This window comes from Lithobates pipiens, unplaced genomic scaffold (genome assembly GCF_037356315.1).
Source record: "Lithobates pipiens isolate NorthernLeopardFrog02 unplaced genomic scaffold, aLitPip1_a1.2 Scaffold_8, whole genome shotgun sequence".
NCBI classification, from domain to species: domain Eukaryota; kingdom Metazoa; phylum Chordata; class Amphibia; order Anura; family Ranidae; genus Lithobates; species Lithobates pipiens.
Window position 1 is genome coordinate 431,481,827 of NW_027507903.1, and position 27,941 is coordinate 431,509,767.

General features: G+C 46.1%; 1 protein-coding gene across 1 annotated transcript in view; it reads left to right on the top strand.

Annotated features, from left to right (window-relative positions):
• The window catches only part of MRNIP (MRN complex interacting protein), a 65,275-nt gene extending 55,033 nt beyond the window's left edge, over positions 1 to 10,242 (top strand). Inside the window, exons 6-7 of the mRNA XM_077474301.1 lie at positions 3,181 to 3,277; positions 9,305 to 10,242. Of these exons, the coding sequence (XP_077330427.1) occupies positions 3,181 to 3,277; positions 9,305 to 9,742 (535 nt within the window). The 3' untranslated portion in view covers positions 9,743 to 10,242. The remainder of the gene's footprint in view (positions 1 to 3,180; positions 3,278 to 9,304) is intronic.
• Positions 10,243 to 27,941: the final 17,699 nt, after the last annotated feature.

The following is a 27,941-nucleotide window of genomic DNA, read 5'->3' on the forward strand; positions in this document are numbered from 1 at the left end:
TGAAATGCTGGCCTGCGGACCAGGCATCTAAGAAAGCACTGGCGGACTTGCCCTTCCAGGGAGAGAGGCTGTTTGGAGCCTTGCTGGATGACATTATTAAGAATGTTACTGGGAGTAAGAGTACGCTGCTCCCACAGTCCAGGAAAGGTAAGGAGCCACGCCGTAGGCAAGGGCCCTCCTTTTCTGCTCACAAGCGGATTTTTCAGGTCGGCAGGTTAAAGTTCCCAGTCCGACAAGGTGCCTGCTGAGGGACAAAATCATCCCTGGTTTCGCAAGCCAAAACAATTTTGCGAGCAAATCTATTACCGCATGAAGGTTTGCCCCCGCCCGACTCCGGTGGGGGGGTCGCCTTCGGGAGTTTGCAGCTCAGTGGACCTCCCTGCTTTACAAGTGGGTCTGCAAATTGGTTTTCTCAGGGTACAAGATAGTTTCTTGTCCGCCAAACAGATTTTTTTTTTCCCTCCCAACCTTCATCTTCTTCTGGCTCGTCGGGAGGCCCTTTTTGGGACAGTATAGGACAGTACCTGTACAGACACCGGAAAGGTTTTCAGGGGTTCTACTCCAATCTGTTTGTAGTCCCAAAGAAGGAAGGGGTGCATCCGGTCCTGGACCTCGAGGCCCTCAACAGCTTTGTGAAATTACAAAGATTCAGGATGAGAGTCGGTTCGCTCAGTGGTCGCTGCACTCCAGGTGGATTTTCTGGCATCCCTGGACATCAAGGATGCATACTTGCATGTCCTATATGCATCAAGCATCAGAGGTTTCTGAGATTTGCGGTCGGAGACGAGCACTACCAATTTGTAGCTCTCCCGTTTGGCCTGGCGTCGGCACCGAGGGCCTTCACCAAGGTGCTAGCCCCAATTTTGGCTTTGCTGAGGCATCGAGGGATCACAATCGTGCATTACCTGGATGACCTCCTGAGGGCAGCTTCCGCCTCAGAATTAAGGGAGGATGTGGCAATCGCCATTCAAACTCTTCGGGAGTTTGGTAGGGTACTGAACTTACAAAAGTCTGTCTGTGCTGACTCAAGGCCTGGAGTACCTGGGCTTGCTTCTGGACTCCTCAGAGGAGAGTGTCTTTCTCACTTCAGACAAGTTTGCAGACTCTTCAAGCTGCGCTGAAGTTGTCGGTGTCCCGAAGGTGGTCGTCCTGCATTTTTACCATGAGTCCTGGGTCTCATGGTAGCCACTTTCGAGGCGGTACAGTATACTCAATTTCACACTCAAGTCTTGCAAAAGGAGATATTGTCAAAAAGGGAAAATCCGTCCCTGGATTGTCAAATTCGGGTAAGCCAGCTAGTCGGGGATTCCCTGCTCTGTTGGCTGAGGTCGCCGGCTCTTCAGTCCGGGAAGTCGTTCCTTCTTCTTCTTCTTTGGATGGTGTTTGGAGATGTGGATCTCCTGGCTTCTTGACTCAATCGGAAGGTACAGAGGTTTGTGGCCAAGTCAAAGGATCCCTGGGCGGACGTGGCAGACTCGTTGGTGGCTCCATGGGGGCATTATTGGCTAATTTATGCCTCCCCCCCCCCCCCTCTCAAATTTCTACCATGTCTGCTTCCCAGAGTGGAGGCCGAGGGGATTCCAGTCATTCTGATTGCCCCAGATTGGCCTCTGCATCCGTGGTACGCTGACATAGTACGAATGGTGGCGGATGTTCCTTGGCGACTGCCGATGCGAGAGGTCCTTCTGTCGCAAGATCCAATATTTCATCCTGCTTTACCATCACTGGCTTCAATGGCGGTGTGGCTGTTAAAAGCCAGGTGCTAAGGGACTGAGGTCTGTCGGATTTGGTAATATCCACTATGTTGAGGGCACAGAAATAATCTTCTCGGAGAATTTATCATCATACGTGGAAGGCCTACATCTCCACGTGTAGAGATGGGATGGGACATATTCACTTTCCAGCATCCTGCTGTTTTTACAGCAAGGAGTGAATCAGAAACTTGCATTAAGCACCATCTAAGGGGAAGATATCAGCTTTGGCTGTCTTTTTTTTTTATTTTTTTTTATTTTTTTTCCAAGCGACCCCTGGCGGCTCTTTCATTGGTGAGTATGTTTGTTCAGGGGGTTCGACGTGTGGCCCCTCCGATTCGGCCACCGCTACCTCTCTGGGATTTGAATCTGGTGCTTCAGAAACTGCCATTTGAAAACATTAGGGAGATCACTTTATTGACACTCTCTCAGAAGGTGATCTTTCTAGTGGCCACTACATCTGCCAGGAGGGTTTCTAAGTTGTCTTGCAAGTCTCCCTACTTGATCCTCCACAAGGATAAGGCGGTGCTGCATCCGCAGCCTTCGCTTCTTGCAAAGGTTGGTTCGGCCTTTAATTTAAATGAGGACATTTGTGCTTCCATCTTTATGTCCTCGGCCGTCACACCCCAAAGAGGTGGCTTTGCATTCCCTGGACGTGGTCCGGGCTCTGCAGGTGTATCTGTCTGCTACGGCTCCTGTTTGCAGGTCGGACTTGCTGTTTGTATCGTGGCTGGTCCAAAGAAGGGACAGACTGTGGTTCAGGCTTATACCATAAGTGAACAGGCGCCTCCTTTTTTGTCACGGCGCATTCTACCAGGGCAATTGGTGCCTCTTGGGCTTTCTGACATCAAGTGTCTGTTTCTCAGGTGTGTAAGGCGGCGACCTGATCGTCCGTTCACACTAAATTTTACAAGGTTGATCTGAGTGCATCTTCGGATGCTTGCTTCGACCACAAGGTTTTTGCAGGCGGCTGTTTAAGGTTGCAAATCCTCCGTTGAGGAGCTCTGGCTGTTTTGGGTGGAGTTTATTTTTTGCTGTTCTCGCCCCTCGTTTCTTTGACACTGCTTGGGGACATCCCTAAGGTCAAGAAGAGCTGCCGTGTCCGTCAATGAACGATAGAGAAAATAGGATTTTTGTACTCGCCGTAAAATCCTTTTCTCTGAAGTTCATTGACGGACACAGCACCCACCCCTCCTATTTCTGTTTGTACTGCTTTTGATGAACTGAGCTGCTGGATCCAATGTGAGGGGTTATAGCCAGTAGGACCGCCCCCTATTGTGCAAGTGTTGCTGTTTTTAACACTTTCTGCCTAGCCCTCTCCTAAAGGGCGATATAACCCTAAGGTCAAGAAGAGCTGCTGTGTTCGTCAATGAACTTCAGATAAACAGTGGGTATAAAAATCCTATTTTTTCCTATTTTTGCTTGTTAGGAAACGTAAGAAAATGCCACAGTATACGTGTGATTTTAATGAACAACATTTAAATAGAGACATACTGAACACTTCCAAAAGGAAAAGGACCCATGAGGTATGTGCTTGTATTTTCTGATTATGTTGTCATGACTATTGTGTGTTTGTGTATAATTTTAGTTTTTTAAACAATGTGGGAAAGGTTTTAGAAATTGTCAGGTTCTAAAAATTTTTGGGGAGGAAATGAAGGGAAGCACACACACCACACACACGCACCCCACACACACACTCCACACACACACCCCACACACCCCACACACCACACACACACCCCACACACACACACCCCACACACACCCCACACACCCCACACACACCCCACACACCCCACACACACACACACACACACACACCCCACACACACACACCCCACACACACCCCACACACACCCCACACACACCCACACACCCCACACACACACACACACCCCACACACACACACACACCCCACACACACACACACACACACACACACCCCACACACACACACACACCCCACACACACACACACACCCCACACACACACACACACCCCACACACACACACACACCCCACACACACACACACACACCACACACACACACACACGCACCCCCACATGCGCACACACACACACGCACCCCCACATGCGCACACACACACACGCACCCCCACATGCGCACACACACACACACACACGCTTTAAATTTTAATTGGAGTACGTGGTATTCTCTTTTTAACCACTTCGCGCCCAGGCCAATTCTGACATTTCTCTCCTACATGTAAAATTCCTAAATTTTTTTTGCTAGAAAATTACATAGAACCCCCAAACATGATATATGCTTTTTTTTAGCAAAGACCCTAGAGAATACAATGGCGGTCGTTGCAACTTTTTATCTTGCACGGTATTTGCGCAGCAATTTTTCTAAAATGTTTGTTTTTTTCAGAAAAAAAAGTTTCATGCTTAAAAAACAAAACAAAACAAAAACAGTAAAGTTAGCCAAATTTTTTGCATAATGTGAAAGAGGAGGATACACCGAGTAAATAGATACCCAACATGTCCCGCTTCAAAATTGCTCGTGGAATGGCGCCAAACTTTGGTATTTAAAAATCCCCATAGGCGACGCTTTAAATTTTTTCACTGGTTACATGTTTTGGGTTACAGAGGAGGTCTAGAGCTAGAATTATTGCTCTCGCTTTACCATTTGCGGCGATACCTCACATGTGTGGTTTGAACACTGTTTTCATATGTGGGCGGGACTTACGTATGCGTTCACTTCTTTGTACGAGCTCACGGGGACAGGGGCGCTTTACATATTTTTTTTATTGTTAATTTTATTTTTATTTTTTTAGTTTGACACTTAGGAATAAAAGTCAATTTTTTTTTTTATTACAAGGAATGTAAACATCCCTTGTAATAGGAATAGGGCACGATCGGACATATTTACAGTGAGATATGGGGTCAATAAGACCCCATATCTCACCTCTAGGCTGGGAAGAATAAAAAAAAAAAATGTAAAAAAAAACCACAATCCTGGCTTCCTAGCCAAATCGGCGGCGCCGTTAATTTGAATACAGATGTTATGTCGATGTTATGACTTCACACCCGGCCTCCGAACGATCATAGAGACTCCGGGGACGATCTGGTCCGCCAGAAATCTCTATGGTAACTTGCGGGGACCGGTGGATCCTGTGACCCACTCACCGATGGAAGTGGTGAGTCGATGCAAGCGGCGGGAGGTGGGGCGTCCCCTCCCGCCGCCCGCAAGAACGATCAAGCGGTGGAACAGCCGCTATGATCATTCTTATGATGCAGGGAATCGCCGGCTGAAATTGCCGATATCTGAATGATGTCTGTGGCCTCAGGCATCATTCAGATATAACCACTGAAAGCCCATGACGTCAATAGACGTAGTATGGGCGCCAAGTGGTTAATTGTGCTACGTTCAGCAGAAAGAGGCACAACCTTATACCAAGGGATGTAAAGTGATCCTGCTAGCACAGGGTCACTTGCATGTAAAACATAACTGCTAGAACGCTGTATATACAGTGGGGATGGAAAGTATTTCACTTTGTTATATTGCAGCCATTTGCTAAAGTAATTTAAGTTCATTTTTTTTCCCTTATTAAACACAGCACCCCATATTGACAGAAAAACACAGATTTGTTGACATTTTTGCAGATTTATTAAAAAAGAAAAACTGAATTACCACATGGTCCTAAATATTCAGACCCTTTTGATCTAATGCATCCATGAGTCTTTTTGGGAAAGATGCAACAAGTTTTTCACACCTTGATTTGGGGATTCTCTGCCATTCCTCCTTGCAGATGCTCTCCAGTTCTGTCAGGTTGGATGGTAAACGTTGGTGGACAGCCATTTTTAGGTCTCTCCAGAGATGCTCAATTGGGTTTAAGTCAGCGCTCTGGCTGGGCCATTCAAGAACAGTCACGGAGTTGTTGTGAAGCCACTCCGTTATATTAGCTGTGTGCTTAGGGTTATTGTCTTGTTGGAAGGTAAACCTTCGGCCCAGTCTGAGGTCCTGAGCATTCTGGAGAAGGTTTTCATCCAGGATATCCCTGTCGTTGGTCGCATTCATCTTTGCCTCATTTGCAACCAGTCGCCCTGTCCCTGCAGCTGAAAAACACCCCCACAGCATGATGCTGCCACCACCATGCTTCACTGTTGGGACTGTATTGGACAGGTAGTGAGCAGTGCCTGGTTTTCTCCACACATACTGCTTAGAATTAAGGCCAAAAAGTTCTATCTTGGTCTCATCAGACCAGAGAATCTTATTTCTCACCATCTTGGAGTCCTTCATTTGTTTTTGTTTTTTTTTAGCAAACTCCATGTGGGCTTTCATGTGTCTTACACTGAGGAGAGGCTTCCGTCGGGTCACTCTGCCATAAAGCCCCGATTGGTGGAGGGCTGCAGTGATGGTTGACTTTCTACAACTTTCTCCCATCTCCCGACTGCATCTCTGGAGCTCAGCCACAGTGATCTTTGGGTTCTGCTTTACCTCTCTCACCAAGGCTCTTCTCCCCCTCAGTTTGGCCGCACGGCCAGCTGTAGGAAGAGTTCTGGTTGTCCCAAATGTCTTCCATTTAAGGATTATGGAGGCCACTGTGCTCTTGGGAACCTTAAGTGCATCAGAAATTTTTTTGTAACCTTGGCCAGATCTGTGCCTTGCCACAGTTCTGTCCCTGAGCTCTTCAGGCAGTTCCTTTTTGACCTCCATGATTCTCATTTTGCTCTGACATGCACTGTGAGCTGTAAGGTCTTGTATAGACAGGTGTTTGGCTTTCCTAATCAAGTCCAATCAGTATAATCAAACCAAGCTGGACTCCAAGGTGTAGAACCATGTCAAGGATGATCAGAAGAAATGGACAGCACCTGAGTTAAATATAAGTGTCTCCCAGCAAAGGGTCTGAATACTTGAGACCATGTGATATTTCAGTTTTTTTTCTTTCTTAATAAATCTGAAAAAATGTCAACAATTCTGTCAATATGGGGTGCTGTGTGTACATTGAGGAAAAAAATGAATTTAACTGCTTAAGGACTGCCTCACGCTGATATATGTCGGCAGAATGGCACAGCTGGGCACAATCGCGTACCTGTACGTGGCTGTTTAAGTGCCCAGCCGTGGGTCGGGAGCACACCGCTGCCGGCGCGTTACCGACCCGGTCTTGAGCTCCATGGCTGCGGGACCAGCAGTCCCGATCGCCGCTGGTGTCCCGCAATCGGGTCACAGAGCTGAAGAACGAGGAGAGGTCTGTGTCAACAAACCTCTGCCTGTGCTTCCTACTGTGGCTTTCACCGGTCGTCTGTTCCCTGTTATAGGGAAAGACGATCAGTGACGTCACATGCCAGGCCACGCCCCCTACAATAAAAAACCCTCATAACCCCTACACTGCCCCTAGTGGTTAACTTCTTCACTGCCAGTGTCCTTTACTCAGGAATCAGTGCATTTAAATTGCACTGATTGCTGTATAAATGACAATGGTCCCAAAAATGTGTCAAAAATGTCCGATGTGTCTGCCATAATGTCGCAGTCACAATAAAAATCACTGATCGCCGCCATTACTAGTAAAAAAAAAAAGATTTATAAAAACGCTATAAAACTATCCCCTATTTTGTAAACGCTATAACTTTTGTGCAAACCAATCGCTAATTGCGATATTTTTTTTATTTATTTTTTTTTTTTACCAAAAATATGTAGAAGAATACGTATCGGCCTAAACTGAGGGGAAACAAATTTTTTTTTATTTTTTTTTGGGGGATATTTATTATAGCAAAAAATAAAAAAATATAGCATTTTTTTTCTAAATTGTCGCTCTATTTTTGTTTATAGCGCAAAAAATAAAAACCGCAGAGGTAATCAAATACCACCAAAAAGCTCTATTTGTGGGGAAAAAAAGGACGCCAATTTTGTTTGGGAGCCACGTCACACGACCGCGCAATTGTCAGTTAAAGCGACGCAGTGCCGAATCGCAAAAAGGGGCTTGGTCCTTTGGCTGCAAATTGGTCCGGAGCTTAAGTGGTTAAATGATTTTGGCAAATGGCTGCAATATAACAGAGTGAAAATTTTAAGGGGGTCTGAATACTTTCCGTCCTCACTGTACTTACTTTTTTGGACCACTCGTTGAAAAGTCACTGCTTCCCTGTTCAGCAGATGCAACAGTATTTGACTGGTAGGATCTGTTGAATATGTGTTTCCCTGCCACACACTGTGGCTCCTTTTGCCAGCTTGTATGTCTAGTAGTGACACATGAGCCAGCGAAAGAAAACACAGTGAGCAGCAGGTATATTCACATAACGAAGTGTGTGAATACTTGAGAGCAGTTAAATGTTGGCTTTTCAAGAAACAAGCCAGAAATCTAAGTACTGTGTGTGTGCAAGCTTCTTTTCGTTGGGCAGACACATACATACAGACGCATACATACAGACGCATACATACAGACGCATACATACAGACGCATACATGCAGACGCATACATGCAGACGCACACGCACAGACGCACACGCACAGACGCACACGCACAGACGCACACGCACAGACGCACACGCACAGACGCACACGCACAGACGCACACGCACAGACGCACACGCACAGACGCACACGCACAGACGCACACGCACAGACGCACACGCACAGACGCACACGCACAGACGCACACGCACAGACGCACACGCACAGACGCACACGCACAGACGCACACGCACAGACGCACACGCACACACGCACACACGCACACACGCACACACGCACACACGCACACACGCACACACGCACACACGCACACACGCACACACGCACACACGTACACACACATACACGTACACACACATACACGTACACATACACACACACATACACACATACACGTACACATACACACACACACATACACACATACACACATACACACACACATACACACACACACATACACACACACATACACACACACACATACACACACATATATATATATATAATCTCTCTATTATATAAATAAAATAATAAACATGTTTTACAAACCTGCTCTGTGCTATGGTTTTTCAAAAAGCAGTTCTGATCTTCCTCTTCTGCTTCTGTCTCTGCCCCATAACAAGTCACTTGCTATGGGTGCAGCCTTGCCCCTGAACCAGGCTATGTGTGTCTATTAACAAACACAGTGCGGCTCAGGTCCATCTCTGCTTCTGCTCCCTTCTCACAGGATTTGATTGACAGCAGGAGCCAATGCTTTCCACTGCTATCTCTAAGACTGTGTGTAAGAGAGAGAGAGCAGCAGCACTGTATTAAGATTGGGGTCAGGTAAGTATTTTGAGGGCACTGGGGGTGCATGAAAGGCATTCTACCCTACTGCATAGAATGCAGTAAAGTTAAAGTAAAAAACCTTTATGCCTTTAAAACCACTTTAACTGTAAGTGACAGGGTGTATTGATGTCCTTTGCCCTTTTATATAATTGATGCAGGATGATGAAAGAGAAGTTCTAATGCAGCTCTGTCATTAAATATATGTGTTCTTTCTTTTATACATTTGATAACACTAACTGCTATGTGGCTTGTAAATGCCTGATCTTTTCCATATTTAAATTCAAGGACAGGGCTGCATCCATAAAACAAACAGATGAGCCTTCCTACATCAAAAATCAGAACGTGGGTTCTACAGAAGTTCATGGAAGGATCGTGTCACCTGCAACAGATGAGCCTACTTGCTCTGGTTCTAAATGGGAGAGGGATATTTTAGCTGAGGATAAGGTTAAAGAGGACATCTCCAGAACACACAGTCTTCAGAAAAAAGTAACAGATATGGACCCGATTTTAAATAAAATTCAACATAATCAGAATATTGTGTTGTCCTTGTGGTCGGCTCAGCCCAAAACAACTTATTTTGAAAGTGAATTTCCCGGGACAGTACATGAAAGTAGAATTCTGTCAGATCAGCCATCAGGCTGTGCACCTAACATCGATGATGCTGCAGGCAAGCCTCAGTGTAGTATCTTTCAAACTGATGAAGACTTTGACGAAAACTATTAACACTCCTAAAGTTGTAGTGTAAGGAGAACCTGCCAAATGCACACACAGGCTTAACCAGACAGTAATAAAAAGTATCTTTTTTGTTTCTAGGAAACCACCATCTGCAAGGTATGCTGTAGACATCCCTGTTTTTTAGTGAATCGTATTATGAATACTCTGTGAAGCTAGAAATGATTCCATATCTTTGCTGACTCTTTAGGTTTTATATACTGTAACCCTTGAATAGTCTTACAAAGCACTAAAAGCATAAAATGGTAACCCACAGCAACCAACCAGGCTTTATTTTAGTGAATTAGGACAAGCCCAAAATTCGAAATGGTTGCTATGGGTACTGAACTTTTTGTATATTGTACTGTTCTAATGCCAGTGCTGTGTGTGTATATATATATATATTATGAAATATGTATGTAGTTTTTTTTTACTACTTTTGCAACATGGTGCTTTCTGTTAAAAAGAAAAAAAATGGAATAAAAGAGAATTTGTATTGCTCATAAAGAATAGTAAGGTGTTTGGTTTTGATTGCTGAGCTGATTGAAGTAGTGTCTGCCTTGTCTATAGAAACAGCTTTTTATATATAAAGCTGAGAGCATTTACAATTACACGGATAGCTTTAGGTGAAAATTACACAGCAGGGGCTCAGATTTATTAGAAATGAAATGGAAGAAAAAAAATCAACTAGAACTTACATGTTCGATTTTGCACTAGAAAAATTATGTTTTTATTTTTTTTTTTTTTTATGAACTCCAGGCACACAGGTTTTAGAATATAAATATCAGTCTGAAGAGCATTATGTGCAGAAAGTGTTTTAAAAGCTTTGGAAAAAAGTCTGAGCACAGCTATGGAAGCTGAAAAGGATTTTTCAGTAAGTAGAAAAATCTTTTTTCTCTTTCGTTCATTGATTGACACAGCTTCTCTTCTCTTCAGATTCATGACTAATCGGGTTCTATAGTGCCATCTACCAGGAGTAGGACACTAGGCGGATTAGAGCTCTGCACCTCCTATGGGCAGTCCCCTCTGTATAAAGTCCCCAGTTCTGGCAAGTGTTTCAGGCCTGTGGTCCTGTGGTTCCACAGATGCTTTTTTTTTTCTTATTTTTTACTCTTTTTTTTTTTTTTTCTTCTGTAGATGATCTTCAACCAACAGCCAGACTGAGCCACAGGCTAGATATTTTAAATCCAAGTAGTCAACCCAGTCTGGCTAAGCTACGTGCTGGGTCGCTGTGACGAGCCTCATCCTGGACCCGGGACGGCCATTGAGTTTCAACATTTCAGTGTTGCCCTGGCCGACAGCCCCCCCACTGTGGTGGAGAGGTGAATTTGTCACAAGAGCTTTACCTGCATGCTCCCCTGCATTGGTAAGTAGGTGCCCCCTCTCCCCCTTGGCTGGATGTGATGAGTGTGGGTATCCCTCTTTACCATCTTACCACCCCCTGCTCCCTGAGCCTCCTTTGGGACTTCCGCAGGGATGGGGATGCTGGTTCCATCTACTGTGTGCAGGGGGCAACTGTGAAGTCTGTGCTTGCTGTGCTGTCGCTGTGTGCTCCTTATGGGCTAGCAGCCATTTTCCTGTAGCCATGCAGCGGCCATCTTAAGTGAGACTCAAGTGCCTGGGCCGAGATCCGGGACTCTTATTGGCACTCTTCTGGCTCATCAGGCAGGGGCTGGCAACTCTGGCATTCTCCCTGAAGGAAAAGTCTGACCTGAGATACCTGTATTTCACCTGTGCTTGCAGTTCAGAGGGTGGATTTTTCTTGTCTCATACGCCTTGAAGGGTTATCTCAAGCAGGAGTCCCAGCAGCCTGCTTTTTCCCCTGCACTCTCTTGAGGAGGAAGCTGGGTCCTCTGGTCTTCGATCCCCATGGATGCACAGTAGGTGGTCTTGGAGTCATTTGTCTCCTAGGTAACGAGGGTGTTCGTTCGCAAAGGGAGCAAAAACACCCCCCCCATGTCACCCGTGTTGGAGTTGTGCTCGGCCATTGCGGGTTTCGCTTCCAGACAAGGCATCCCCGGAATCCCTGGGTAGTGAGAACGAGTTCTATGTCTCAGTTTCTATCCAGGAGAAGGCATTGGTCACTGTGTTGATCACCTCTGTGAGAGGCGCCTAAACATGAGGAGGACGTACTATGCTTTTTGGTACCCACAAGTCGGCTAGACCCGTTTAAGGTTTTGCCTTATCCCGTGTATTTCAACAATTTTGTTTAGAAGGCCTAGGGGCATCTGAAAAGTCCTTTCGTACTCCTAAACGATTTGCTATTCCCTATGAGAGGCCCCTGTGGAGAAATGGTCATCTCCTCCAGTGGTGGTTCCACCCATTTCTAGGCTCAACAGGCCACTATGATTCCAGGGAGGAATACTCCTCCTTTAAGGATTCTCTGGACCAGAAGGCGGAGTACATTATACGTTGCATGTTTTCTATCGCTGGGTCGGCACTGTGCCCTGTGTTGGCCATGACTCTGTCTCAGACATTGACTGTCTGGGCCAGTGTATTGCAGCAAGGGATGGCTTATAGCCAACTACCCCTGGCGTATATGGAACTGGCTGACCAATTGATCCAGGGGTTAAGATGCATGTGGGATGCATCCCTGAATGCTACTCCACTGCTTTCTTGGTGATTGTGTAAAGGATTTTTTTCTAACTAAACAGCTTTCCTGGCTCCTCCTCTGTCCAGTGCCCCCACGGGAAGCCACTTCCCATTGGGTCGCTTGTGAATGCTCGCTCCCAAGCCCCTCTGCTGCGTCCATTGATACAGATAGCGGAGATTTTGCTCTGCCCCCTTCTCAATGGCTTTGATTGACAGCACTGGGAGCCAATGGCTCCTGATGTCCCGGCAAAGCCAGTGGGGCACAGATGTGAGGAGGTAGAAGAGCTGCAGATGTACTGGATGCACAGTACTGGATCAAATAAGGGCTAAGGTAAGTTCAAGGAGGGGGGGGGGCAAAATCGATGCCTAAAAATTGTATTACTCTATTGCAAAGCATGCATTGGAGTAAAAAATGTTTAGGCTTTAGAACCACTTTAAAGCTCCTGCGGGCAGTGCCGAATGCTCCAGGACTCATAAGTCCTCCAAGGCTGAGAATAAGCATGCTTCTGCATGAAGGTTTGTCCCCCACTCGTCTTTGTGGTGGGGGAGTAGCCTCTGCTAGTTCGCAGGCCCACAATCTGGTGGCATCTGGTTTACAAGATCAAATTTCATTCCCTTTCACCAGAAATTAAAAACAAATCTTTCCCTCAAATCTTTTTCTTACCTCCTACACCTTCTGTATGAGATGTTGCAGACCCTACTGCGTTAGGGAGTGATTTCACCTGTCCCAAAAACTGTAACTGTTTCAAGGATTGTACTCCAACCAATTTCACAGTTCCCAAGGAGGCCGGGGTTCACCGGCTTCTGGACTTCAAGGCCCTTGAATGCCTTTGTGTAATTTCAAAGGTTCAAGATGGAATCCATTTGATCGATGGTGGCTTCTCTTCACCAGGGGAATTTCATGGCCTCCATAGACCTCAGGAAAGCGTACCTCCACATCTCCATCTGCGAATGGCATCGGCGCTTCCTGCATTTTGCAGTCGGGGACACGTATTACAGTTTAGAGCAATTCCCTTTGGTCTTGCCTCTGCTCCCTGGTAATTAACAAAAGTTCTGGCCCCGGTACTTGCCCTGCTGAGACATCAGGGGATTGTCATGCTCTGGTACCTGGATGATTTGCTCTAGCTGGACAGCATCCAGATCATCTTTCGCTCCCTGAAGGATTTTGAATGGATCCTGAAAACGCCTATTGAAATCCAATGCGCCTGGTGCCCTACATGTAGATTAGGGGCCAGGCGCATGGATTGGAGGGGTGGCACCCCTAATGGACAGGCCGCGACTGCTCACACTGCTTTGGGATGTCCTGAACAGTCACCGTAAAATCCCTTTCTCTGAGTTAATTGAGGGACACAGCACCCATCCCTTTAATAGAATTTATGCTTCTGACACTGCTTTTAATACGAACTGGCTTTTTTTTTTTTTTTTTTTTAATACAGAGATGGCTGGCTGGTGCCTAACTCTTTCCTGCTCAGTGTCTTATTCCTGGTAGGTGGCGCTAAAAAAAAAAAAAAAACCTGATCAGTCCTGAATCTGGGCAGAAGAGAAGCTGTGTCCATTGATGAACTCGGGGGGGTTTTATGGTGAGTGACAAGATCCCATTTTTCTTTCTTCATTGAGGGACACAAGATGTTAACCTTTGCGATGTCAAAAAGCATATCGACTGAGGGATGGACAACATGGAAAACAAAATCTACCAGGCCACAGAAAACTTTAGACTAGCTGCAGCTGATTGACCTGCTCAAAGGGCCTGTCTGAATCTGGCAGCAGATAAGGCCTAAACATCCACCGGCTAGAACTTTGAGAACTTGTGAACAGAGGACCATGTGGCCTTCTTGAAAATCTGGGAAACTAGCGTAATGCTGATCATTTTTAAAAAGTACTTGCAGATCTATTGGGGTTTGTGAGAGATGGTGGAACAAAAGAAGCTGGTGCACCATAATGGGGACTATCAGGGGTGACAAAATGGAACCCCTCTTCTAAAAGGAGCAATGGCTGAGTGATTATTAGTGTAAATTGCAACCTGACAGTGGAGGGAAACTTCTTTTAAGTGGATAGGAGCCAGACAGGAAGAACAATTATCCTGATTGAAGTGAAAGATAGACGGGGAAGGTGTTACTGGCTAAGGAAGTCTGTTTGCCAATTGTCTAGGACAGTGATGGCGAACCTTGGCACCCCAGATGTTTTGGAACTACATTTCCCATGATGCTCAAGCACTTTGCAGTGTAGCTGAGCATCATGGGAAATGTAGTTCCAAAACATCTGGGGTGCCAAGGTTCGCCATCACTGGTCTAGGACTAGAGCTCTCATGCAAAATTGAATCCAATGACTCCTGGACTTGAAGCTTGAAGTTGAAAGTAGGAAGGGAGGGAAGACTATTCTGGCCATGTCCCAAAACACACTTAGATACTTCACATGCTGAGTTGGTTTTAGCAACAATTTCTGAAGGTTCAGGATTTTTACATTTACATAATTACAGCCCTATTTTCCGACAGAGCCTGTGGCGTTCTTTTCTCAGCAAGAGGTTGCAAAGTATCCCACAATGAGGCTGTCATGAGACAGTGGCGTACTAAGTGGGGAGCGGGGGGGGGGGGCCCCAGGTGCCACACACTGGGGGGGTGTCAGGCCAGCGCCCCCCCCCCCTCCGCAACTGAAGAGACAGCGCCGCACCTCGGGTTCGCAGCCCACACAGAGAGAGCCCGAGGCACTGGCAGTGGGTGGCATTGCAGGGGGGAGGTGTGAGCAGCACCCGAGTGGAGTGACATCTGCCGGCTCAGTGATCCGGGACCCGGTGCAATAATCCCCTTCTCTCTGTGGTCGTGTTGCGCGGAGGGGCCGCCTCCCCCTCCTCCTGCATGCACAGCACTGTGTAGACATAAAGGAGCAGGGGGAGGCGGCTTCACTCGGCTGTGAGTGACAGCCGCTGCCAAGACTGATCAGAACGGGGGGGGGGGGCCGTGAGTCATGTGACCACAGAGAGAAGGGGATTATTGCGCCGGGTCCCGGATCACTGAGCCGACAGATGTCACTCCACTTGGGTGCTGCTCGCACCTCCCCCCTGCAATGCCACTGCCTTAGGCTCGAGGTACATTATGTGTCCTTAGGGAGGTTCTTTACTGTCGGGGGGTCCTGCACTGTAGGAGGGGTCCTGCACTGTAGGGGGTCTCCACTGTAGGGGGAGGGGTCTGTACTGTAGGGGAAGATTCGGCACTGTAGGGGGGTCTGTACTGTAGGTGAGAATTCTGTACTGTAGGGGAGTCTGTACTGTAGGGGGGTCTACACTGTAGATGGGAGGTCTGTATGGTAGGGAGGGGGGTCTGCACTGTAGGGGGTCTGTGTAACATGCAGGGGGTCCAGAGCTGTGAGGGGCTGTGTAATGTAAAGGGGTCCAGAGGTGCAGGCTGCTGTGTAATGTAAAGAGGTCCAGAGGTGCAGGGTGCTGTGTTATTTAAAGGGGTCCAGAGGTGCAGTTGTGGAGAGGGAGGGGTACACAGTAGTGACAAAAAGATAATGAAGGATGCAGAGGTATGCAGGGGGCACAGTGGGTATTTTTACATTTTATGGTGGGGGGAGTGCCAGATATAGGATCCGCCCCGGGTGCCAAATGCTCTAGGTACGCCCCTGTCATGAGAGCATAGCAGTTGGGTCAACACCTTGGGGAATGCCCAAGGTGCCGAATGGCAGGGCTACAAAGTGTAGGAAATGTTAATGCTCAGGGAAGATGGGGCCATGCAGGTTTGTGTCCTTAAGGTCCACAAAAGCCATTCCTGGTGAAGATGATAAGCAATGAAGAACCTGATGGCTTCAATGTGGAATTTCTCAGACTGAATGAAAACATTTATTGCTTTGAGACCTATGATGGGGGTAGATTCCCCCCTTTTGGTTTGGGAACTGTAAACTGGTTGGTGTAAAACCTCTTGGAACTGTTCTGCCACAGGGGCAATGACGCCTTGCTCCAGACGAATGGTGAGGGCTTGATGGAGATCTGCTAATTTGGTGCATCTTCATGCAGACTGATTTGTCTGAGGGTTGAGCCAGTCACATCTGACAGCTGGAGAATTAAGCTGAAGCTGAAGATGGAATAGACTGGGCAATATGATTCCAGGCTACAGATGTTGTCACATAAGTAAGCACACTCCAAGCAGTAATGGTGCCATCTTCCCCTATGTTGAGACTGTTCCCCCTATGTCTATAGTCAGATGTGTTGTGACTGTGAGGTGGTTAGGCAAAGTAAGCTGTGGGTATGAAGCAAGGCATCAGGTACCCATTATCCAAAACAGCTGGTAACATCAGGGACAGGTGGTCATAGTAGGTGGGGAGCAGGAAAGGATAAAAGATTGGTGTAATACATTATATTTTGCAAAGCATTAGCAGCAGTGGGAAGATGCTTCCTTGCTGGTGAATGGTGGGAAAGATGATACACACACACAAAACTCCACCAAGCGGGTAAAATCAGTGCATAGTCCATCAGTGCTAGGCCCTTTCACAGTAGAAACTGCAAATTTTAATTGCACCCATCGGCCTAAGAAAATTGGGTATCTCTCAGTGCCTAGGAATGAGTCTTGAGACAGGGCAAGCACAGACGACGCAATGTCAGCAGCTCTGGACTCACAAATCACTCCACAGCTAACTTAAAAGGCTGGTTGCGCTGTCTAGCAGGGTTTTGTAAATCTCAGGCGTGAATAGAAGTACAAATCCCTTGGCATATAAACCGACCTTTTGTATGTAATTTTCAACTGTTCATTTAGCTGTTTGTCTTGAGTTCAGCTTTAAAGCACCCATCAGATCCAGTCCGGGTGTGTTGAATAATATTTATAGGTGTGTCCGTTGTGGCATTAACCACTTTTCTACCAAGGCAGCGCACGTTAATTTTTTTTTTTTTTTTTTTTTTTTTTTTTTAAGCATAAATTCCTGTAAAACAGTTCACACTTGTGACATAATTTGTTTCCATACACGTGTTCCCTATTATGTGTGTTTGCATTGGAGTTTGTACATGGGTTAACTGACGTGTATGTATGTATATGTGTGTGTATATATATATATATATATATGTATATGTGTGTGTGTATGTATGTATGTATGTATGTATGTGTATGTGTGTATATATATATATATGTATATATATATATATATATATATATATATATATATATATATATATATATATATATATATATATATATATATATATATATAATATAAATAAATATTTTTTTATTATTTCTATTATTATTTAAAGTGTTACTAAACCCAGTAATATGAAAATAGTTAACCTGCCCCCTCTGAGAGTGCAGATGGGAGGAGATTTAATCTTCAGTCTGTATACACACCCACATGTGTGATGTCAATAATATGTGACCTGGCTATCTCTGAGAAGAAGTAGACACAACTGAGCCTGTGCAGATTGGCTATTGTCTGTGTGCTCGCTGGCCTTCCCAAGCTAAACATTGCAGGAGGGGGAAGGATCTGTGCACACAGGATAAAACAACCTTTTTTTACACAATGCAGTGTATTAACCCCTTGAGGTACGCATTGAGTATAAGACGCATGCTATGCTGCATATACAGACTGATTTTACTCTTGTGGGTTTAGTAACACTTCAACTTTATTGCTGTCTCAAGGGGGTTCTTTAGCTATCTGCCATATCCCCGGAATAATTTTCTTCTATGGGCTATTTGGCATCAGCTAAAATTTATCCCGGCAGCATATTCACCACAGGATCACTTTTAGAAGTGGCAGGAGAGGTGACGCTCACCTTTTTGACCCCAGATCTCTCAATAAAGAGTACCTTTCATGTTTATTTCTATTATAAGGGATGTTTAAATTTCTTGTAATAGGAATAAAAGTGCTAAAAAAAATAAAATGAAGGGACAGTAAAAAAAAAAAAAAAAGAAAGAAATAAAGTAAAGCGCCCCATCCCTCCGTGCTTGTGTGCAGAAGAAAAAGCAATAATTCTAGCACAAGACCTCCTCTGTAACTCTAAATCGGTAACGTATAAAAAATCTAAAGCATCTCCTATGGAGATTTTTAGGTACATCGCCATTCCATGAGCTTGCGCAAGTTTAAAGCATGACATGTTAGGTATCTATTTACTCGGCGTAACATTTCACATTATGCAAAAACATTGGGCTAACTTTAGTGGTTTGTTTGTTTTTTTAACTTCATTATCCACTTCAGCCCTGGAAGATTTTACCCCCTTTCTGACCAGAGCACTTCTTGCTATTTGGCACTGCGTCGCTTTAACTGAGGATTGCGCAGTCGTGCAACGTTGCACCTAAACAAGATTGACGTCCTCTGCGGTTTTTATTTTTTGCGCTATAAACAAAAAAGCGACAATTTTGAAAAGCAATATTTTTTACTTTTTGCTATAATAAATATCCCCCAAAAATATATATATATAAAAAAAACATTTTTTCCCTCAGTTTAGGCCGATATGTATTCTTTGCATTTTTTTTTTTACCAAAAATATCTAAATGTGTGTATATTGATTGGTTTGCGCAAAAGTTATAGCATCTACAAAATAGGGGATAGTTTTATGGCATTTTTATTATTTTTATTTTACTAGTAATGCCTGCGATCTGCGATTTTTTTATCGGGACTGCGACATTATGGCAGACACGTCGGACAATGGCTCCTTACCAGATTATCAGCTGTCAGCCAATGACAGCTGATCACGTGATGTAAACAGTTGTTTGGTGTTTTTTTTTTCTCCTTACGCTGTCAGAAAGTCTTCTGTGTAAGGGACATCGACCCCGAAGAGGCACACCTCATTTGTGCCTGCCAGTACCCACAGTGCATATCAGTGCCCACCAGTGTATAACAGTGCCACCTATTAAAGCCCACCAGTGGTGCCAATCAATTCCTCATCAGTGCCACCAAGCAAAGCTGCCTATCAGTGTCACCAGTGTCCATCAGTGCCACCTAATTAGTGCCCTTCAATGCAGTCTATCAGTGCCCATCAGCGCAGCCTCATCAACGTACATCAACGAAGGAGAAAAATTAGCTGTTTGCAGAATTTTATAACAAAATATGAAGCTTTTTTTTTAAAAATTTAATTTGGGTACAGTGTTGTATGACCGTGCAATTTTTGTTTAAAGAGTGACAGCGCTGAAATCTGAAAATTGGTCTAGGCAGGAGGGGGGTTAAGTTCCCAGTAAGCAAGTGGTTAAGCAGGCCACTTGTCCATGCTCTTTTTCGGTTCCAGTGCCTGATGCGTTACGTCAGCAGGCTGACTCTTCTGCTTCCTTCATGTTCGTGAGTCTGTTGTTCCCGAATACAGTGTGTTGCGGTTGCTTATTCCTAGATTTTCGTTTAAATCACACTCGTGGCCGCAGGTAGGCATCATTACTTTGCATTCATATCATGTCCTAATCGTTGCCATTCGTTGTATCCCCCATGTCGTGTGTTCAGTTCCTGCCGTGGAACTTACGAATCGTTCATACTGTTCTTCGCCCCATTACTTGCCAAATCAAGTTATTTTGTGTGCGTCGTGCATGACGCCACACCACGTTCTTCGGATACGTTGCATATCCACTTCAGACCAATATGGACCCAGACGCGCTGCTATTGTCGCAGGTAGGATTTTTTACCATGTTGTCGTGTCAATTCATAGCCACTTGCAGTGTCACCCATACCATGTGTTCGGATCCCGCAGTGGAACTTACGAATCATTCGTAAGCACTTTTCTCATTCTATTTTTCCACACCAAACTTTGTTGTTTTGCCTCGTGCAGAGCATCATGCCACATCTTCCCTATACATTGCACTCCCGCCACAGTCCACCGCAAACCACTCGCATGGCTCACTGTTGCAAGTAAGTTTCCTTACCACATTCTTTGTCGTATCAATTCATTACCATTCATTGTCTCCCAAGACGTTTGTTCCCCCTACGGAACCAATGAATCAAATGGATGTTGTCCTTATCCCTTATACTGCCCACTTAGAGGTACGATAAGCCGCCAAACAAGCCAGGTCTTTCTATCCTTAATATTGGAATACCTCAAGAGGGTGGGATTTTAACCAGTTCCCGACCAGCGCACGCCGATGTACGTCGGCAGAATGGCACGGGCAGGCATATTGGCGTACAGGTACGTCCAATCTCTAATGCCGCCTTGCCATCACGGAGCAATCGCGTGCTGGTGGGAACCCCGTAAGTCCGGTCGTGGGTCCTGCGGACTCGATCGCCGTGGGCATACCCGCAATCGTCTCACGGGGCAGCTGAATGGAGAGATGCCGTTCTAAACAGCATCTCCCGTTCTGCCTAGCAACAACTGACGCTGATCTCTGCTCCATGTGTGATTGGAGCAGAGATCAGTGTTCACTAAATGAAAGCCCAGCCCCCCACAGTTATTAACACGCCCCTAGGAACACTTAACCCCTACACTGCCACCCACTGGTTAACCCCTTCACTGCCAGTGTCATTTACACAGGAATCACTGCATTTGTATAGCAGTGATTGCTGTATAAATGGCAATGGTCCCAAAAATTTCCGATGTGTCCGCCATAAAGTCGGTCACAATAAAAATCGCTGATTGCCGCCATTACTAGTAAAAAAAAAATAAAAAAAAAATTCTATAAATCTATCCCCTAGTTTTGTAAACGCTATAACTTTGGCGCTTATTGCGATTTATTTTTATTTTTTTTAACAAAAATATGTAGAAGAATACGTATTGGCCTAAACTGAGGGAAAAAATTTTTTTTTATATATTTTTGGGGGATATTTATTATAACAAAAAGTAAAAATCCTTTTTTTTCATAATTGTCGCTCTATTTTTGTTTATAGCTCAAAAAATAAAAACCGCAGGTGTGATCAAATACCCCCAAAAAAAACAGCGCTGTCCAAAAAGTACTTAAATAATTCAAAAATCCTGTGCCAGTGAAACAGAAAATTAAATAATAATAATAAATTCTTGCCGCAACATAATGTGAGACACACACAATATACAATAAGCCAAAAGAAAAGCTGTGCTAGAACTTATAAAGTGCCAGAATAATAATATGACATAATATATCCTGTTTACAAAATTAATATAACTGCAAATAGTGCAAAAAAAATTGTATAAAATTAATTTAGAAAACATGAACAGTCCAAAAAAAAGAGGGAGAGAGACAAGGAGATGAATTTCAGGCCATTAAAGTGAAAGAGGTTCATCCACCACGAGATTCAGTGAGGCTTACCAGCTATCAAGATCTCTTTTTAGGGAGATCATACAAGCTTGCAAACAAGACAATCACTCCTGGTCCCTTTTAATAGGCTCTGGTGTCTCCAACTCCTGTATCCCCTTCTCAGAGCGTTTCCCGTTCCACTGATTGGCCTATAAAAGGCATCAATGTGCTCTGTGTCTTTGCTGGTTTGTCTCCTCAGCTCACCTGTGTTCCTCTGATCAAATACCACCAAAAGACAGCTCTATTTGTGGGGAAAAAAAATGACCCCAATTTTGTTTGGGAGCCACGTTGCATGACCGCGCAATTGTCAGTTAAAGCGACACAGTGCCGAATCACAAAAAGTGGTCTGGTCTTTGGCCAGCAAAATGGTCCGGGGCTGAAGTGGTTAAAGGCAATGTCATTGGAAGTTATATAAAAACAATATATTTATTCAGGGGTTGACAAATTTGCTTGGAATCTAGGAGCCAGCTAAAAAAGTTAGGAGCCAGGTCCGTGAAGGCGATCTGGACCTGTCCCTGGCCTGACATGGAGACGAGTGATGGGAAGATAGCCCCCAGCCCCCCACCTGTCTCCAAGTCATTGCCCATAGCTCTTAGAGGGACATTTTATTTGTTTTATTTTTTTCAAATGACGATTTTTTTTTAAATTGCATTTTAGTGTAAATATGAGATGTGAGGTCTCTCTGACCCCAGATCTCATATATAAGAGGACCTGTCATGCTTTTTCCTATTACAAGGGATTTTTACATTCCTTGTAATAGGAATAAAAGTGACACTTTTTTTTTAAAAGAACAGTGAAAAAAATAAAAGTTAAAATAAAGAAAAAAAAAATTTTTTTAAACGCGCCCTGTCCCGCCAAGCTTGCGTGCAGAAGCAATGTTCAAACCACACATGTGAGGTATCGCTGCGATCGGAAGAGTGAGAGCAATAATTCTAGCCCTAGACCTTCTCTGTAACTCAAAACGTGCAACCTTTACAATTTTTTAAACGTCGCCTATGGAGATTTTAAAGGGTAAAAGTTTGTCACCATTCCATGAGCGGGCGCAATTTTGAAGCATGACATGTTGGGTATCAATTTACTCGGCGTAACATCTTTCACAATATAAAAAAAAAATTGGGCTGACTTTACTGTTGTCTTATTTTTTTTATTAAATAAATTATTTTTCCCCCAAAAAAGTGCGCTTGTAAGTCCGCTGTGCAAATATGGTGTGACAGACATTATTGCAACGACCACCATTTTACTCTCTAGGGTGTTAGAATAAAAAAAAAAATTATGTGTGTGTGTGTGTGTGTGTTTAGGTGTTCTAAGTAAATGGAAGGAGATATCTCCATTAGCATTGCTGGTTGTAATTCCAACGGCCACCACAAGAGGGCGCCAGATTCCAGAAGGAATAGGATCACAGAAGGGAATAGGATCGCAGAAGGCCTCAAAGCCGGGGGCTCGTTTACCGACCGACTGCGGCGCGGCCCGACACAATCACGCCGGGGGGGTCCACGGAGACAGGAGACCCCCAGCTGTGCTGCCCCAGGCGCCAGGTCGCTAATTCTAGTCGCCAATGCGACCTGGCGCCCGGGTTTTGTCGAGCCCTGTATTTATTGATACAAACCATTTTTTTCAAAATGCATACAAAAATTATACATAAATATTTAAAACAATACACCATACATTACAAAAATAGAGCAACAAAGAGCGGCTTTTTCCAACGCGTTTCAATTGACACAAAAAATTATCTTCTTCAGGGAAGCCACTCTCTGTAAATACAAAATATCCAATCTAAAAAAAATATCAATGGAAGAAAGATCAAACCATACATAATGTCCATGCTGGACTACTCACAGCACCACCTTCTGGCTCCAGTTATACTTGTCTCTCAACCCAAGCAGACAGCCTTACATGGATCATTTGAATAATACATCGCAAAAAAGCCCACTAGTCAGATGAGACTCTGATAGATGTATACAACGCTCCAAAATTTAGGTCACCAAACCCAGATATGTAATTGTATAACAGGGCAAAGAGGGCCCATAGAATCTAAAAAAAATCACAAATGAAAATTTATATGACATAGGGTAAAAAAATATATATATATATTATTATTATTTTTTTTTTTTTATTCTGCCTTCCCAAATAATACTTACAATGCATAAGGAGTAGAGTGCCCTATCCTGCAATAAAGGGTGCTATGATCCTCGTATGTAATGATAGAATCCCTTAAATAAATAATTGCCCCTGGGGGAGAAAACATCAGTGAAGCCAGCATCTCCTGGGCTGCCTTAAATAACCGTCTTAGGAGCCTGACACCCTTGTTGAGACCTTTACAAAACGCAATATCGTCTCAGCAAACCTCTCACTCATCAAAAAACCTTTGCCACCACGCAATCTCGGCCCAACAACCTGACAGCAGTTGAGACCCTTGCAACCACACAAAGTCGTCTCAGCAGCCTGAGACCTTTGCAAAACAAAATATCATCTCAGCAACCTCTCGCTCATCAAAAAATAAATAAAACCCCCTTTGTCACCACGCAATCTAGTCCCAACAACCTGACACCTGTTGAGACCCTTGCAACCACACAGTCGTCTCAGCAGCCTGAGACCTTTGCAAAACAAAATATCATCTCAGCAACCTCTCGCTCATCAAAAAATAAATAAAAACCCCCTTTGTCACCACGCAATCTTGTCCCAGCAATCTGACACCTGTTGAGACCCTTGCAGCCATACAAAATTGTTTCGGCAGCTTGACACTCATTTGAGACCCTTGCAAAATGCAATATCGTCTCAGCAACCCCTCACTCATCGAGACCCTTACAACCATGCAATACCGTCTCAGCAACCTGACACCTGTTGAGACACTTACAAAACGCAACATCATCTCAGCAACCTCGCTTGTCAAAAAAAAAAACCTTTGTCCCCATGCAATCTCGGCCCAGCAACCTGACACCTGTTGAGACCCTTGCAACCACGCAAAATCGTCTTAGCAGCCTGACACCCTTGTTGAGACCCTTGCAAACGCAATACTGTCTCAGTAGCCTCCAACACGTCAAGACCTTTGTGACCACGCAGTCTTGCCCCAGCAACCTGACATTCATTGAGACCCTTGCAGCCAGACAAATCGTCTTTGCAACTTGACACTCTTGTTGAGACCCTTGCAAGCGCAATATCGTCTCTGCAAACTCGACATCCCTTGAGACCCTTGGAGCCATACAAAATCGTCTCGGCAGCCTGACACATGCTTGAAAAGCGCAGTATCATCTCAGCAACCCCTCACTCGTCGAAACCCAATACCGTCTCAGCAACCTGACTGAGACCCCTTCAACCACACAATATCATCCCAGCAAACCAGACAGACCCTTGCAACCATGCAGTACCTTCACAAAACAAACCTCATAATCGAGACTAGGGCTGAAGCGATTAATCAATATTATTGATGATAATTGATAATGAAAATCGGTGTCAACGATTTTCATAATAGATTCGTTGGTCCGCACCTTCCTCCTGCCCGTCCGTGAAAAATATCCTTCCCTCCTGTGTAATCCTCTGTCGCTGTCTGTGACAAGGCACTTCCACACTGCTGCACGTCCACGGCGCGCCTCTCCTCACTGACTTCGTTCCCACAGATCTTCTCAGCCCCGCCCGCTGCTGCCTTGATAGAACAGAGAGGCGAGTGCGAGAAGCTGTGAGGAAAGCCGAGCTGCAGCTATATACAGCACAGTACAATATACTACACAAAACATGCATACATACACAATACAACATTTACTGACCAGTGCCCCAACTAAGTATTCCTGGGGGGGGAGTGCCCCATCGTTGGTTTTGCTGGGAGGGAGGGGGGTATAGTTATAGTGCCCCATTGGTGTTCTCGGGAGGGGGAATAGTGCCCCATTGGTGTTTCTGGTGGGGGGGGAATAGTGCCCCATTGGTGTTTCTGGGGGGGAAATAGTGCCCCATTGGTGTTTCTGGGGGGAAATAGTACCCCATTGGTGTTACTGGGGGGGAATAGTGCCCCATTGGTGTTTCTGGGGGGGAATAGAACCCCATTGGTGTTTCTGGTGGGGGGGATAGTGCCCCATTGGTGTTTCTGGGGGGAATAGTGCCCCATTGATGTTTCTGGGGGAGAATAGAACCCCATTGGTGTTTCTGGTGGGGGGGGGATAGTGCCCCATTGGTGTTTCTGGGGGGGAAATAGTGCCCCATTGGTGTTTCTGGGGGGGAATAGTGCCCCATTGATGTTTCTGGGGGTGAATAGTGCCCCATTGGTGTTTCTGGAGGGGAATAGTGCCCCATCATCGGTGTCCCCGGGAAGAATAGCGCCCTGGCATTGTTGTCCCCGGGAGCAATGGTGCCCGGTGATTGTTGTCCCCGGGAGCAATGGCGCTTGGTCATTGTTGTCCCCGGGAGCAATGGCGCCCGGTCATTGTTGTCCCCGGGAGCAATGGCGCCCGGTCATTGTTGTCCCCGGGAGCAATGGCGCCCGGTCATTGTTGTCCCCGGGAGCAATGGCGCCCGGTCATTGTTGTCCCCGGGAGCAATGGCGCCCGGTCATTGTTGTCCCCGGGAGGAATGGCGCCCCGTCATTGGTGTCCCCGGGAGCAATAGCGCCCCGTCATTGGTGTCCCCGGGATCAATAGCGCCCATCATTGGTGTCCCCGGGAGGAATATCGCCCGTCATTGGTGTCCCCGGGAGGAATAGCGCCCCGTCATTGGCGTTCATGGGAGGAATAGCGCCCCTTCATTGGTGTCTCCGGGAGCAATGACGCCCTGTCATTGGTGTCTCCGGGAGCAATGACGCCCTGTCATTGGTGTCTCCGGGAGCAATGACGCCCCGGTCATTGGTTTCCCCGGGAGCAATGACGCCCCGGTCATTGGTTTCCCCGGGAGCAATGACGCCCCGGTCATTGGTTTCCCCGGGAGCAATGACGCCCCGGTCATTGGTTTCCCCGGGAGCAATGACGCCCCGGTCATTGGTTTCCCCGGGAGCAATGGCGCCCCGGTCATTGGTTTCCCCGGGAGCAATGGCGCCCCGGTCATTGGTTTCCCCGGGAGCAATGGCGCCCCGGTCATTGGTTTCCCCGGGAGCAATGGCGCCCCGGTCATTGGTTTCCCCGGGAGCATTGACGCCCCGGTCATTGGTTTCCCCGGGAGCAATGACGCCCCGGTCATTGGTTTCCCCGGGAGCAATGACGCCCCGGTCATTGGTTTCCCCGGGAGCAATGACGCCCCGGTCATTGGTTTCCCCGGGAGCAATGACGCCCCGGTCATTGGTTTCCCCGGGAGCAATGACGCCCCGGTCATTGGTTTCCCCGGGAGCAATGACGCCCCGGTCATTGGTTTCCCCGGGAGCAATGGCGCCCCGGTCATTGGTTTCCCCGGGAGCAATGGCGCCCCGGTCATTGGTTTCCCCGGGAGCAATGGCGCCCCGGTCATTGGTTTCCCCGGGAGCAATGGCGCCCCGGTCATTGGTGTCCCCGGGAGCAATGGCGCCCCGGTCATTGGTGTCCCCGGGAGCAATGGCGCCCCGGTCATTGGTGTCCCCGGGAGCAATGGCGCCCCGGTCATTGGTGTCCCCGGGAGCAATGGCGCCCCGGTCATTGGTGTCCCCGGGAGCAATGGCGCCCGGTCATTGGTGTCCCCGGGAGCAATGGCGCCCCGGTCATTGGTGTCCCCGGGAGCAATGGCGCCCCGGTCATTGGTGTCCCCGGGAGCAATGGCGCCCCGGTCATTGGTGTCCCCGGGAGCAATGGCGCCCCGGTCATTGGTGTCCCCGGGAGCAATGGCGCCCCGGTCATTGGTGTCCCCGGGAGCAATGGCGCCCCGGTCATTGGTGTCCCCGGGAGCAATGGCGCCCCGGTCATTGGTGTCCCCGGGAGCAATGGCGCCCCGGTCATTGGTGTCCCCGGGAGCAATGGCGCCCCGTCATTGGTGTCCCCGGGAGCAATGGCGCCCCATCATTGTTTTTTTTTTTTATATATATATCTGTTATTTTATAGTTTTAATACAATACATTTAATAAATAGTTATACAAATATCAATCTTTTAAGACATATATAACTTGAACTGCTATATTTATCATTCCATTTATCTATAACTTAACATAACCCTCCCTAACCCAAAAAAAAAAAAAAAAGACCCCCCCCATCTCCCCTTCTCTCACACCACACCTTCTCAGTCCTCATTACCCTCTAGCATCAAACAATATCTCTCCATTTTCATAAATGTAAACCATTGCTGCCATGTCTTCTGATATTTTCCCCTAGTTTCCTCCATCGTGTGTATTGACTCTTCTATTAATCTTATCCGCTCAATCCTCCTAACCCATTCCTTTACTGTTGGAACCTGTTGGGGTTTCCAATGGCATGGGATCAAGGCTTTGGCTGCATTCAGCAAGTATGGGGTTAGTGTTCGTTTATATTGTGCAACCCCCTTCTCTGTATTGTGGAACAGACATGTCCATGGGAGTTTTT